Here is a 15,379-nt window from a genome sequence, read left to right as displayed (position 1 = left end):
TGACCTCTTGGACCAGCCTTAACTACTTCACAGGATTGTTGTGAGAATAAAATGGCAGGGTGGGGAGCGGGAGAGAACAGACCACCTGAATGAAGCTTATAGACCCTTTTCTAAATGTTTTCAGAAGGTTTTCAGTAGTTTTTTTACATGTATTAGCTATGTTCCTACTTTAAATGGTAGTGTTTTAACATTTTGATGCTCCCAGACTCCTTTGGGAGAAGGGTAGTATAAAAATCCAATAAATAAAATAAAATAAAAGTGAGACGCTCTTAGCAAGCCCAGTTTAAAATCTAGTGTTCCCTACTAAGCACTTAGCACAGACTCTATATACCAGTCCCCTCACCTGTAGAAAGGGCAAATCATCTTAAGAAATAAGCTGGTTTAATTACAAGTCATCCAGAATGGGAGGTGAGCTTGCATCACCTTTTCTAATACCTTCAAAGGCTATTCCTGCTCAGTTTCATCATTGCCATTAATATTACCTGGAACTAAATTATCATTGTAAATCCAGGGAGGCATCAGTTGCTGGATTGGATCCTGGGAAGGGAAGACTCCGACACCTAAAAGGCACACGCACGAAAGGAAAACTATATTTAGGAAATATCTGCAGCGAAATGACTCATCTGGAACACTTCCGTCATCTTATTTCAAAGGAGGAATCGCCTCTCTTGCAAGCAGTCCGGAATAAAATGGCACGCTCAAAGAAATGAGGGAAGAGACTCTCCTTCTGCACACAAATCAAGCTTTAAACACTCTGTATATGCAACAGAGCCTCTCTACACAGAGCTCTTGGGAAGCATTTCTAGGACTGCTGGAATTAAAAAAAAATAAATGCAATTCAGCTGAGCCCTGGCGGGACCAAGGACCAGCTGAGCGCCGGCAAGGAGACCAGCCTTCTGAATCGAGGCCAATGACAGGCAGAGATAGAGCCAATGGCAGGTGTTGTAAGTAAGAAGGGAGGAAGACGGGGGCTGTCTGAGGTTGGTGGGGCAGAGTCCCATTTGCCCTTTTGGATAAGCCTCCATGGCAACTAGGCAGGGCTTTTCTATTTCTACAAATCGCCATAGTAAGAAGCAATAGCTTTCCTTAGCCATACTGAGATTTCTCCTGAAGAGGAGTGGAGGGGTAATGTTCTGGCCAGAGAAGTCTAAACACACACCTGACCCTCGGAGCCTCCACTCCTGCAGCTGCAGAGTGCCAACTTCTGCAAACGCCTCTCCTTGGGAATCAAATGGAACTGAAGAGGCTGCTTGAGTGATGCCAGCAGCAAGTACTTGTATGGCCATCATCGTGGTGGTGGTGGAATCTAGCATCTGCAAAGAGCGATGGCCATAGAGTCCATCTCAAGTTCATTCCACACCACTGCCACTTCGTTTTATGCCTGTTCTTTAAGCAGGCAAAACCCTTCTTAATTTGCAGAGTCCGTTAAGTGCTATCACTGCTGTTAGAAGAGAGGCCACCTGAACAGCAATCCAGGCCGTGCGCAGAGAACTAAACGGAGAAGCGGAAATACTGGGACAGTTAATAATGGGTTCTATTGCTCAAATTACGTTTGTGTGAATTATTATAGCACATAGGCAGAGTCTGTCTAGCTCAGTATTGTCTGCACTGACTGGCAGCGGCTCCCCAGGGTTTCAGAAGGGGGTCTTTCTACTTGAGCTGCTGGGGGTTGAACCAGGGACATTCTGCACATGCTCCAGCACTGAGCTACATCTCTCCCCTTAATATTCCACTCCTCCTGGTGCTGCATTTAGTAGGAAGACAGCGAGCTGCCTTATACCAAGTCATATTGTTATTCTGCTTAGCCCTGTGTTGTCTACACTGACTGGCAGCTGCTCTCCAGGGTTTCAGTCAGTGGGTATTCCCAGTCCTATCTGGAGATGCCAGGGACAGAACCTGGAACCTTCTGCATGCAAAAGCAGAAGCTCCACAACTGACCTATGTCCCTTCTCCTATCACCTCCCCTTAAGTCCACACCATCCATCAACTTCATTCATGGTATTGGGATGCGTTTGTTGCTGTTTGAGGAGATGTGGAGTAGGGGGGAAATAAACACCTCAAGGTAAATGACAGCTAAAGACAAGAATCAGAAGAAGGCATGCATGATTGGAAGAACTTTTTTTCTGCAGGATCAAATCTTATTCAAAGAAGCTTGTTAGGTTTTGACCCTTACAGGTTACAAAGTTTGAAAAACAGAAGCAGAACCTGCGGACGTCACATGTTAAGTCAGGAGAATCGGCGCTTCGCTGTTATTATTCAAGCAGGGGTTCAGAGCAAAATCACCCGGCATTCGTGTTAAAGAGGTTAGCATGTTCAAGCAGCACTGGAGCGTAAGCTCTGCAAGACACAGATATGCTCACCACGCTCTTGGGCTGACAGGTTTTGTTCTGAAGCCTTGTTTGCCTTTGGACCGGGGCTGCCGCTCGGGAGCGCCCCTGCGGGCTGCCAGTTACTGGCCCCTAACCTGGGATCAGGGCCATTTGCAGCTGGAGCTGCGGCACTGAGCTCAGCGTCAGGAGTTTTATGTTGGGTTTGTGCCTGCCCAAATTCACTCAACCCACAGGGTGGCAGGGGCTTCTCTTCCAAGGGAGGGCCTGGACAGATAAAAGGAGGAATTGTTGGCACTTGGTTAAATCTCAAGTTTGGAACTCCACCCCAATCCACACACAAAACGCACCCGCCTCCACACACAAAAGGAGCTGTCGAGGTGCGGAAACAAGAATGGATGAGCAGCTCCACATTTACCCAAGGCTGGTGCAGCTGTCATGTCTTCCTATATGTCATTTTATTCCTTTTCAACCAGCTCTCAACATTCCATGGCTACTGAGCATGTTCAGGCCTCATTCAGTTTCTTGGGAGGGGGAGTTGCCCCTAAGCTGTATTTCAACCCACTCCCTCCCCCCAAAAACTAGAGGTTCTCCTGAGCATGCTGATACCTCCCTCTTCTTTCCAATAGCTCCATTTTAGCTTCGTATCTGTCGGCACTCACCACATGAGTTTGACACTAGAGGGAGTGATTATTATTTTTTAGACGTTATGTATGTAAGTCACGGCTCAAGAGGCATTCCTTCCTGTGACAAAAGAGGGGAGAATACCTCTTCTAAGAAAGCACCTGCCACTATGGATTTAGAAGTACTAACTTTCAAATTCTGCTGCCCAGTTAATTGGGGGTGGGTACCTCTTAAATCGGGACGCGGGTGGCGCTGTGGGTTAAACCACAGAGCCTAGGACTTGCTGATCAGAAGGTCGGCGGTTCGAATCCCCGTGACGGGGTGAGCTCCCGTTGCTCGGTCCCTGCTCCTGCCAACCTAGCAGTTCTAAAGCACATGAAAGTGCAAGTAGATAAATAGGTACCGCTCCGGCGGGAAGGTAAATGGTGTTTCCGTGTGCTGCTCTGGTTTGCCAGAAGTGGCTTAGTCATGCTGGCAACATGACCCCGGAAGCTGTACGCCGGCTCCCTCGGCCAATAAAGCGAGATGAGCGCCACAACCCCAGAGTCGGCCACGACTGGACCTAATGGTCAGGGGTCCCTTTACCTTTACCTCTTAAATCAATCAAAATATTTTTAAGCAACCTAGTAATACAACATCATGCATATTTGCTAGACACATGTTCCACTGCATGTAACAGGGCTTACTTCAGAGGAAGTGTGCTCAGGATCACAGCCTAAACTTTGCAGCTCTAAGGCAAATCACTTGTTTTTGATTAGATGGAATTTACCAAGCACAGTTCCCATATTCAGAGCTGCTGGATTTTGTACCCCATCCCCTCCCAAACACCAAACATATGGTATGTTACCTGTTTTCTGAGTGTTTTGTGAAGCTGGAGAAGCAGAGAAATAAGGAACCTGCCCCCTGGGGCCGTGAAAGATGGAGGACACTGGAATCTGGGCTGGAGGGAGAGACTGGGCCACAACCTTCTCTGAAAGCCGTTGCCCAGCCTGGGAGGAAGGATGGCAAGACTGAAAAGGCTGGGAAGAGGTGGGAGGCACGAATGTCGGGGCGTTTTCGACAGGCCCCTGTATAAAGTCACTAAACTCGTCATCGTCAAGAAAGGCAGAGGTTTGGGAGACAGACACAGTAGAATGGGATGGCGTGGGATGATCTGCAAAATGGAATGAACACACACACATACGTACACACAAAATGGAAACCAATGAGGAAAACAAGGCTTTTTGCTAAGGTTAATAAATAAATATAGAGAGGGGGAGGGAGGGAGAGAAATGGCCATTTTTAATGAAGGCAGAACAGAGTTGCTGGCAATGCTGACTCCATGCCAAGCGGTACTGCTCAGCGTTTCGTAAACTGCTGCGCTGAGGAACATTGCTGCATTGAGGAGGTCCTCCTGAGAGTTCCCCTGCCCTCAGACGTTCAGGTGGTGGTGGTCCAGGAGAGTGTATTGTCTGTGGCAGCCCCTAGGTTGTGGAACTCCCTCCCCTTCAAAGGGCGTCTGGCAACTTCACTATACAATCATACCTTGATTGTCGAACGGAATCCGTTCCGCAAGTCCGTTCGACTTCCAAAAACGTTCAACAACCAAAGCACGGCTTCCGATTGGCTGCAGGAGCGTCCTGCACTCAATCGGAAGCTGCGTCGGATGTTCAACTTCCAAAGAACATTTGCAAACCGGAACACTCACTTCTGGGTTTGTGGCGTTCGGGAGCCAAAATGTTTGAGTCGCAAGGCATTCAAGATCCAAGGTACGACTGTATAGGTTTTGCCGTTATGATGAAGATGCACCTTTTTATCCTGGGATTTGCCACCCAAGACGCATGTTGTTAGTACCCATCCTAATCTTGTGACTAAGTTTTAAAGCTGCTGCATTTGTCCTGTGAAGCTGTATGGAATGGAGGCAGTAGTGACTGACGCTCCTTGGGACTGGCAGGGTGGAAGGCAGGGAGTCCAGCAGTAGGTGGAGCCAATTAATTCTGGTTCCCTTCCCCTCTTAATAATAATAATAATAATAATAATCCTTCTCCCTGTTGAGTTTTATAAGGGTGTTGCTATGATCCTGTCACAGTTAAGCACCCTTCAGTCCTGCTGATTTCAAAAGGAGAGGTATGTCCTTAATGTATTAACAAATGAAGAAACGAATAAAATTATTATCAACTAGAGAGATGCTAAATGGTTTTTATGAAGCTGCACCTCATTATATCAGCCCTGCCCTTGTGGCCTCCAGAGGTTTCTAGACTACATATCCTGTTGTTGTTGTTAATTTATTTATACCCTGCCCTTTTTCCCTGACAGGACTCAAGATGGCTTACAAATAAAAATAAGAACCGCTAAAAATATAGAAAAAGCAATTATGCATTGACAAAATTTCAACTATATGCATGTATTAAATCTATTTAAATCACACAAATAATTAAAATACAAAGAGCACGACACCAGCCCTTTCATTAAAAGGAGTTGGTTTCCAAAAGCTTCTTGGAACAGGAAGGTGTCCACCTGCCAGTGAAAGGACAACAAGGAGAGAATCAGTCTCTCTCACTAGGGAGAGAGTTCCAAAGTCTGGGAGCAGCTGCCAAAAAGGCCCTCTCCCACGTCCCCACCAAGTGTGCCTGTGAGAGTGGGAGGACCAAGTGTCATCCCTGGGCATTGGCCATGCTGGCTGGGACAACACTAGGAGAGCACCAGCTCAGGGGTTTTCATTCTCCGCATCTCCGATGAAAAACGTAATACCTGAGTTTTTTGGATGTGATGTCGGCGTGGGGTGCAGCTTCGCATCTCTGGAAAACCCATCAAGGTTCCCTTTAATAGCTTCCAGTGCATCGTCTCTGCTCTTCTCACCCATCTAAAACAGAGACATTAGAGCGTAACAAAATGATGGCAGCTGGATCAGGCCAAAGGCCCCTCTAGCCAGTGGCCAATTAGTTGCCCCAAAGGAAAGCCTGTAAACAGGACCTGAGTGCGAGAGCACGCTCCCCTCCTGCGGTTTGCAGCAACTGGCATTCAGAAGCACCCTGCCTGACAGTGAAGACATGACCCGTGGTGAAACTCTTAAAGGCATGTGGAAAATATGTTTTAAACACTTTTTCTTCCTCTAACAAAAGGCAGTTTTGCATCTCAGTGGCAACCTTTATCAAGAGGCCAACCGAAACAGTCAAACTAAAACATTTTTTTGTCCGGGAGAAGTTTATCATTTCATATCTTGCTTTTTGTTCAGCCTTGTACATTTCAATGCTCTGCACTGTTTCATTAAAAGGTTACATTTTCTATCAGCTATGCTCATTTTCCCAGCTCAAGAGAAAATATGTTAATGAATTTAAAATCCGATAGGGTGCTGCTGAAAACACCCCTTGTCAACAGACCTTTGGCTTCACGCTGCTTAAAAGCCGTAGCTTTTGTTTCTGCTCTTCAAACTGGCGCCTTTTTCTTTCCTCTTCGAAAAACTTTTGCTGGTGTTCATATCGCTTCCTGCAACGAGATATAAACCATGCCATTATTTTTTTTTTAAAAAAAGGATTATTATTTAGGCCCTATGTTTCACCACTATTTATTTTCCGGCTTTCCGCAGCTAAGTATTACATTTCTTAAACCAGTGATAGGGAAACTTCTTCCACCTGAGGGCCATATTCCCTTCTGTGCAATCTTCTGAGGGCCATGTGCCCTTGGTGGGCAGGGCCAGAAGTAAAAGTGGGTGGAGCAACCCATGTACATTTTACCTTTGTGTCCTAGGCTGGTTTCTATACGCACCGACATGACCCTTCCTCTTCTCTATCTAGGCAAGCAAGAGACACCGTTCAAAGACAACACCAGCCAAGTAAGCACACCAATGGGGGGCTGCAACTGACCCCAGGCTTGCCTTAGGACAAAGTAGCACTGCCCAAGACCCAATCTTGTTCGAGGTACTCTTAATCTCCAAATTCAGATGTGATCTTCACAGCTGCCTGGCTGAAATGGGTTCTCATGATAATGCTCCTTGCTTGCTTGGAAGGAGAGGGGTGTTTGTGTGCGTTTAGAATCCTATGGTTTCTGAAAAGTTGGAATGTAGCCTACTGTACAAAGGTCAGTCATCTCCTTTGCTCCACCCACTTTTGCCACTGGCTCCACCCACCACTGGTATATCAGCCCCATATGGTTGCCCACAAGGGAATGTTCTTCTTGGGCTCTAAAGGCACCCCGCCCCTAGTATAAGGCCCCTAACGACCCTTCTCATCTCCATCCCAACACTTGGGGGGGGGGACAGCTAAGCGTCACTTACTGTTGCTCTTCCACAAACTGCTTCCGCATGTCCTGGGTGTACTGAGGAGCTGCTGGGCGCATTCCTAAGAAGGGAGCCTGCCCCATGTATGACATCCCAGCCGCTGGCATCGGGCCCAGATTCATGCCACCCTGGGAAGCAAATGAAACATATGGCATGCAATTATTTAATGTTAAAAATAAAAAAAACACCTTGCTAAGAGCAAGAAACATTGGGGGAAGCCAACCCAGGAATCTGGGAAAGGGATGCAGCTCAGTGAGAAAACACCTGCATTGCGTGCAGAAAATTTCTGGTCCAATCTGCAATGGCCACAGGACCTGCTGCAACAAAACACTGCAATGTGGAGGGTTCCTGCTTTACGGGAGTTCCAACCAGCCATGCACACTTCCAACACAGCTCGTCCCATTCCATCCAACTCCCGTTTCAACTTTCTGTCACCACCGAGGATGCTTCGTCCTCGTTGCCCTCTAGCATGCTTCCCCCAAGATTCTGTGCTCTCACTGGGGCTTGGTGCGTAAAGAGTTCCTCATCCCCTCCCCGTAACACCCGAGACACAAATAGGAGGCTTGGTGGTGGCAGAGTGCCGGCACCAGCAGTTGACAAGGTGGGGCACTGACCCAAGGGCCACAGGGGCTTGAAAGGGCATCTCACTAGCCCAACCTGGCTCCATTGCTGTTCACCAAATGTGTGTGCGCGCTCTCTCTCCCCCTCCCTCTCTCTTTTAGCAGCAAGCTCATTTCTGAATAAGGGCTCAGCTCACCCATGGTGGCTGCCCTAGCAGTGTCTGAGTAGGACTATAAATCTACAGGCTGGGGCATTGCATTTGAGTAACTTCAAGATGGCAGGAGGCCACAATGGATAGCAGCCAAGCTTAGCTCCCGTTCAAAAGCGCTCCCACCTGCCACAGCTTTGGCACGCCTGGGGGCAGGCAGTGAGCATGTGGCCCCATGCCAAATGCCAAGGGCCCCCCAAAGTCTGACACTGGTTGTACTCAGATGATATTTGGAGAAGCCTCACAGGGTGGCTTTGGTGCAAGAGCAAGGATACTGTAGTGGTTCTAGGGGTTGCTCGGTGCAAACACCTGGCTGGGTTGCCTGAGTGAACCTTTTCTGTCTGGACTGCCACTCACCCGTGGCTGTCTCAATCGCTGGCTGAATCTGTCAGCGGGCGTTTCTTAAACTTCTTCCAGCAAAGAAGCTCTTTGACGCCTAGTCTCCTCCTACTCTCTCTGCGTGAAAGCCTTCTGCGCAAGGAGGGCGTAGGCAGCGGAGGACCCCTCCCCTACTCTCCCCGCTGGTCCCCGGCAAGGAGTCATGGGACCGCCTCGCCGCTTCCCCCATCTGCCCCCCTTCTCCACTGGTGCTACGCTGATTCTGTTCCCCAGAAGATGGGCTGCCTCTCCCAATCCCGGGACGCTCTCTGGAATCCCTCTGGATTTTGCTCTCTCCCTCCGGTACTGATGGCAGTTCCCTGACAGATATGTATTAAAATATTTTATTTATGAGAAAGAAGCTTAGGAAGGGGAAGCCTGCCGGGCCGCTGCCTTCGGTTTCTCGCATAAATCAGCAAACTCCACTCCTCCTGATACAGATCAAAGCCCAAGAGCTTCCTGTTGACTAAGCACAAGTCTCAAACCTGCATGGTCATTGTTCCAGGAGGCATCTGAGAGCCGTAATTCATTCCAATCATGCCCTGCATGTTGGGCTGCATGACCGACACCATCGAGAAGCCTTGCTGTTGCATGGGAATCATACCTACACCAAGGCATGAAAGGTTGGGTTAGGATTCCCTGCTAGATCTAAATTGTATTAATCCACAACTACAAGCATAGACCACCGTCTGGCCCAACCATTATTTCAATATTATTAATCAACTGATTAGTTTTATTGATTATTTAATGTCTAAACCGCTTAATATATTAAAAAAAATATCTAACAGTGTACATAAAAACTGAAAACAACAGCAAATTAAAGAAAATATTACAAAAATACATCTACATAAAAATGTTACATTAATACAAAGTGATATGAATATTAATTCATTTTCCTTTGGACACACCCTCCCTCTCAGCCTCTGGGTTCTCTACCGGGGTCCGAACAAACTTTCAGCTCACCCACAAAAGTCTCACAATGAGAAGAATTCCTGGAAACAGCAGGTGCCAGTCTCTCACTCTAGACTTGCTTTTTATGGGCAAACCCAGGGTGGATGGTACTTCCTCAGGCTGCCTACAACTGTGTCCCATTCAGCTGCGCTCACACACCCAGTTCCAGGTACAGCAGTTTGTTGAGTTTCTCAGGGGGTCCAGAGGGTGGGCAAGGGGAACCCCCTCCACTCATAGCTCTTTCTTCCCCTACTGTCTCCTCCTCCTCCTTTACTGTCCCATGGCAGGGCTTGGTTAAGGAGTTGGGGATGGGCTGCAAGATCACATACTCCTTCTGGGGATGGCTCCAGATTTAGGGGGGAGGCCCTGGACACAGTGCCTTCCAGCAGGTCCCCTTCCTCTGCCACCGGACTTAACATATGGTGGCTGTGGGTAGCTCCAATCAATGCCAGGTTGCTGGGGCTAGCTGCCATTTTTAATTTCACACATTCCCATTGAGGCAGGGTCGTTCTTGGCACATTGTGGGAAAGTGGAGTGGCAGGCAGACCCAAGCCACCCAAGGCAGGTATCAGAGGTGGGATCTGCCCCAAGTCTGCCAGGCAAGGATGCCATCCCGGGATCCCTTCCTCCAGCTCTTCCCCTCTCTGCAAGTCTTAGTCACGATTAAGGGCTACATCATTGCAAGCCTTGATAATGGTTAATGTAACTGGGGCTTCCATTAGGAAGAGCTCTGAAGCCAACTAATGAGAATTGACCTTGGTCAATGGCAGCACCGGCATCTTCCTTAAGAACAGTTAACACCTCTAGGGAAAGCACCTGAAATGTAACTCTGATTTAAGAGATGTATCTGCACCAGTCCGGCATTGTCAGGTGTCCTGGCATCTCCCCAAGGAAGCCTTGGAGCTCCACTTCTATGGAAGAGGAACCTACAAATTTTTTTACCCCAAGTTTCAACACCCTCATCTTGAGCATCACATCTCACATATTAGGAAGAGTCAGATTTTTAAAAAAACAACAACTCTGAGAGATATATTTAACACTTGCAGTTTTGAACCTCGTTCAGTTCTAGCAAAGAGTCCTCCAGATGGTGTCAATTTCCCATCAGCCCTGGAAAGCTTGGGCTCAACCCATCAGGGATGATGGGAACTGGAGTCCAAGAACATCTTGGAAGGCAGCAGGTTCCCTTTTCCTGAGTAATAATACACCTTGCCTTCCCCTCCCATTAAAGTTTGAACTTTTACGTACCCTGAGGACCAAGACCGCCCGCAACAGGAAACATGAAGCTGAAACAGAAAGTGGGGAAAATCGTGAGTCTTCCATTTTGAGTAATAGTGCAAAGCTCTAATGCAAAGCATTGCCTCAACTGTTTGGGGGTCAAGTTGGTAAATGAATTGTGGCAGGCAGCTCTCTCCTGTGTTGGAGCTGTCTGCAAACAGAGCAGTTTAGTGGAATTTCCTTTCTGTCCATCAGGACAAGTCACAATCCAGATTCGAAGCTAGGTTTCGTTCTCATTTCCACATTCATATGTTCTATGAAAAGCAGTTTGTTTTACAGTTTCATTCCATAAAATGGAATTAGAGTAAAGAACTTTTAAAACAATAATAAAAGCATTTTACTCTCATTACATTTTATGGAACAGAACAGTAAAACACGCATAAACATACAGAACGTAAGCAAGCAGTATTCATCCAGGTATGAAAGAGGCATTGAGGGCAAATTCCAGCCAGGCAAAAGTGCTCTGGGCATGAAGGAGGACTACATATGAGTATGACTTGGGGAGAGTTCTGAGGGCCAGAGAAAGAGGCCTGCAGGGCCACATTCAGCCCCCGAGCTTGAGGTTCCTCCTGCTCCTGCTTGAAAAGCACAGTAATGTAAGAAGAGTCACGACAAATGAGGTCCATTTCGCCCAGCAGTCCGGTTCCCACAATGGCCAAACCCAAAGCACCTGGATGCTCCTAAGCAGGACTTGAAAGAACGAAATCTGCCTCTTCCACTACTGCAACTCCTCAGTATTCAGAGGCTGAGGGCTACTCACAGCTGCTGAATAAGGAGGGGGAAAGTGGCCATTTAACACAGGCACACACCCTTTTTAATCTCCCTTTCACAAGGGACCATAACAAGCCCATTAAGTTGGGTTGATGCATCTTCCGTTTCAAGGAGTGTCTCAAGGAGATGTACCTGTGCATGTGGAGAGACTGGTGGACGGATGTGATCCTGTTCCACTACAGGCAACTCCAGATTTGCACGGGGGTTGCATTCCGGGTCATCGCATGCAACTGCGAAGCCCACGTAAGCCTGCCCTACCCTGTTCCGCCCCTTTTCCTGCCACTTCCGTGTTCACAGTGATGCAGGCATGCACGGTCCCACGTGCTTTGAACATGCACAACACGGTCGTTGCCTGTTTACAGTTTTTTGCAGAGCCGCCTTGCATGGGGAGTCAAGAGGGCCGGAAGCAAGTCTTGCGATTGTGGTTTGAATTTTGAAATTGTGAAATAAATTGTTCGTTAGCAGTTTTTACTTCACAGGATCAGCTTGGAGTTCTGTAAGATATCCCAATATGTTGGGGGGGGGACCACTGCCTCACAGTAAAGGCTTCCAGGGGACCAGCCCTTGCAAACCCATGGTGCTCTTCAACAGGAAGGCTTCCTCTTCAAGCAGCCCCCCCCAGGTCTCTCTTTGTGGCCCTTGGGAACCACCCTAAGCTCTTTTTCAGCCATCCCTCCGCACCCCAGGGCCACAGCCTTCACCAGTCCTGCTTTGCACTCTCATTGAGTGTTTTGCTTGGCTGGAAGGTGTCCTTGAACTCTGATAATGCTTCTGATAATGCTCTGATAGTGCCTGGATGCAAGACAGAACTAGTCTACTACAGTGGTACCTTGGGTTACAGACGCTTCAGGTTACAGACGTTTCGGGTTACATACGCTTCAGGTTACACTCCACTAACCCAGAAATATTACCTCGGGTTAAGAACTTTGCTTCAGGATGAGAACAGAAATCGTGCAGCAGCGGCGCAGCAGCAGCGGGAGGCCCCATTAGCTAAAGTGGTGCTTCAAGTTAAGAACAGACCTCCAGAACAAATTAAGTTCTTAACCCGAGGTACCACGGTATACCAAAGTAAGATTCAGATTCATTTCTCTGCTCACGTTTGCATCTGGCCCTCTCCACCCCTGGCATGCGGCCCCCAGAAGGTTGCTCAGAATGGAGCGTGGCCCTCCATCTGAAAGCGCTTTACTACCTTTGTGTTAAAGTCCCAAGACAGTCTCTCCTGCCCTTAAAAACCAGCAGGTGCACACTGCTAAGAACAAAAGAATAAGGGCATTTGATGAACGCTTGCATTAATCATAAGGAACCCGCCACTGAGGTCAACATGCCCAGTTTCAATCCACTACTTGCTCAAACTGGTGCTAATTCAAACCTACATGTCACGTTTAAACTCCCCTGCGGGAGTCACACATCTGCATCAGCGCTCCACACACGTGACCCCCCCCCCATCCTTCTGTGTCAGGATCCTACCATGAAAGAGGAGGGAGGGGGAGAAGGGGCAAAACCATGACTTGATCTGAGGGGCTCGTTGCCATTCCACACAGCAAGCAAAGAAAGGCCGAATCATTAAACATGCATGGCTTTCCAGAGAAGCAGTGACTTATTTATAAGCAGCTACAAAGGAGAAAACACACTCCTGCTAATTAGAGTCAGAGAGAAAAGAAGACACAGGACCAACATTTTCTCTGATGCTAAATCAGGAAGGGCCGTAGCTCAGTGGTGGAACATTTGCTTGGCATGCAGAAGCTTCCAGATTCAATCCCTGGCATCTCAAGGTAGGGCTGGGAGGAATCCCTGCCCGAAACCGTGGAGTGCCACTGCCAGTCAGTGTAGACAATACCGAGATAGATGGACCAATGGTCTGATTTAGCCGAGGGCAGCATCCTACGTTTGCTTATTTATAAAATATATTTATATGCCGCCAGTGTGCCAGGGACATTTTGCATCTGGCTTTCAACCACTTTCGACCATCTAGGGATCATTAGATCTGGATGGTTTTCACACACTAATATCCCAACCTGTAGAATTCTATCAGTTATATTTTATCTGCACAATCAGAATGAATTCTCAAATCCACACATTCAACCGGAAGAGATACATCAGTAGCTCTGGTAAGAAGAAGAAATATTAACTTGAGTGGGTAATAAACCCAACATTCTCTAAAGCCAACAGAACCTTTTACTTGTTCACCTACACATAACTGCCTGTCCCAGGGCAAGCTGAACTCCCAAAGGAATGTTCGTAGGCTCCAAGAATTATGCCTCTTTGAAGTTGGTGGAATTTTAAGCAGCCTAGCCACGCACAGCACAGCAGCCATATTCTCTCTGGGAGAGTGGCTAACCGATATTGGGACTGCAATCCAAATCCTCAATCCACAATAAATAAATAAAACTGGGAAGAGGGATGGACTGATAAAGCACTCTCAGCATCTCAACCTTCCACTTGCTTTACATTAATCCCCCTCAAGTGCTGCACCAACCATACCCCGTAACAAGAAAACGCTTAGCCTATACCCAACACACTTTTATCAATTAGATAAAGCCATACACTTATGTAAATAAAAACAGAGAAGTATCTGCCCCAAGAAGCTATCTAAAATAGACAATGGGGAAGGTGGACAGGAATGCCATACCTTTGTAACCTGTACTTTAACCTCTTTTCAAGGAATATTGGTAGCAGAGGGGCTTGGGTTTGACTGAGCGCCGGCACAGGAGATTCTAAAATCACTCGCCACCTTCCTCAAAGTTAGTATTTGCCCCGTAGGGAAAAAATACTGGCAGCCATAAGATACCTGTATGTTTTGCTGCATGGGGCAAAAAGCAGTTTTACAACACAACTTTTAACAGGGAAATGGCTCCAGGGTTAGAAGAAAGGGTTACATTCTCCCTTACCCAGCCCTGCAGTTATGATTGAAATTGCTCAGCCACTGCTATTAATAACTTTTAAAAATAATGGTAGCCCCTGATCGTGGCTGAGGATGCAACTCAATTTGACATGGGAACTTCAAGTCTAACCTATCTCATATGGTTGTTGTTCAGGTGGGGGTGGGAAGCATACCCTGCGGTAAGAGATAAACTAATGTATAAGTAAGTGACATTACTGTGCTAAGGGTTCCTAAGCATCCATTAAAATTACACAGGAGGGAAAAAAGAATTATTAATAGAAAAAGGACTCCAGAAGAACTATACCCTGTCCTAAAACAAACCCAAGTTGTGTTCCTCCGCCTTGAAATTAAACATAAGTTTTAAAAATATAAATTAAGAATTGAAATAATAAATTCCTGAAACCCAACCTTGAGCATTTCTCCCCCACTTTAAGAAAGTGGAGTTAGTGGAATTCTGTACTTGTTATCCAAAAATGTAAACTTTTTTTTTAAAAAAATTGAATCCTCACCCATTCTCTCTCTTTCTCAGTTTTATATAATTGATGGGGAGAGAGAACCTGTTTTTCTCATCTATCTATAATTTACTAGGGGGAGGAATCTCACATTTTCTCTCTCTCTAGTTCTCTCTTTCTAATTTAATAATAAATAAACTGATGAATGTTAAATGCCTAATAGACAGATATCTGCCCAATCTTTACATTCAGCCAGAAAGGCAACAATGAACGCATGATGTTCACCTTACTTCTAGAAGAAAAGGGGCACGCACAGGGTAAGCCTAACCATGTCTACTTAGAAGTAAGTTCTACTGAATTCTGTGGGGCTTACCCCCAGACAAATGAGATTAGTATATCAATGTGTCTTGCAGCACCTACTGATTAATTAAATTTCCGTACCGTCCTTAATCCTAGATTATGGGACTCCTGACCTAGTATTATTAACCAGAAGCCTCAATATTTTGTTTTGAGTACCTGCTTAAAGACCCTGTGGTTGCAAGCAGACCTCTTACCCATGTGGAGCTCAGTCAATTGGTTAGCAACCATTCACTGACGGTATGTTAAATACTGGGTGTGAAATACCTCTAATGCTGTTATGTTAAGGATCACCAACCAGATAAGGTATATAAGCCCATACAACACCTTCTTAGGTAT

General features: G+C 46.8%; 1 protein-coding gene across 7 annotated transcripts in view; it reads right to left on the bottom strand.

Moving 5' to 3' along the window:
- Positions 1-15,379, bottom strand: part of SYNRG (synergin gamma) — a 56,949-nt gene that overhangs the window by 40,734 nt on the left and 836 nt on the right. For 3 of the 7 annotated variants that reach the window (XM_083479743.1, XM_083479744.1, XM_083479745.1), the window contains exons 2-9: positions 10,550-10,587; positions 8,839-8,957; positions 7,204-7,334; positions 6,311-6,416; positions 5,682-5,793; positions 3,799-4,104; positions 2,361-2,594; positions 483-560 (exon numbers count right to left, since the gene is read on the bottom strand). In XM_083479743.1, coding sequence (XP_083335869.1) covers positions 483-560; positions 2,361-2,594; positions 3,799-4,104; positions 5,682-5,793; positions 6,311-6,416; positions 7,204-7,334; positions 8,839-8,957; positions 10,550-10,587 — 1,124 coding nt within the window. The remainder of the gene's footprint in view (positions 1-482; positions 561-2,360; positions 2,595-3,798; positions 4,105-5,681; positions 5,794-6,310; positions 6,417-7,203; positions 7,335-8,838; positions 8,958-10,549; positions 10,588-15,379) is intronic. The other 4 variants (XM_083479748.1, XM_083479749.1, XM_083479746.1 and 1 more) reach the window with 3 other exon arrangements.

Source organism: Podarcis liolepis, assembly GCF_965112155.1.
Source record: "Podarcis liolepis genome assembly, chromosome: 16".
Taxonomy (NCBI): domain Eukaryota; kingdom Metazoa; phylum Chordata; class Lepidosauria; order Squamata; family Lacertidae; genus Podarcis; species Podarcis liolepis.
The sequence above is the reverse complement of the archived record's forward strand: the minus strand, read 5'-3'. Positions and strand labels throughout refer to the sequence as shown.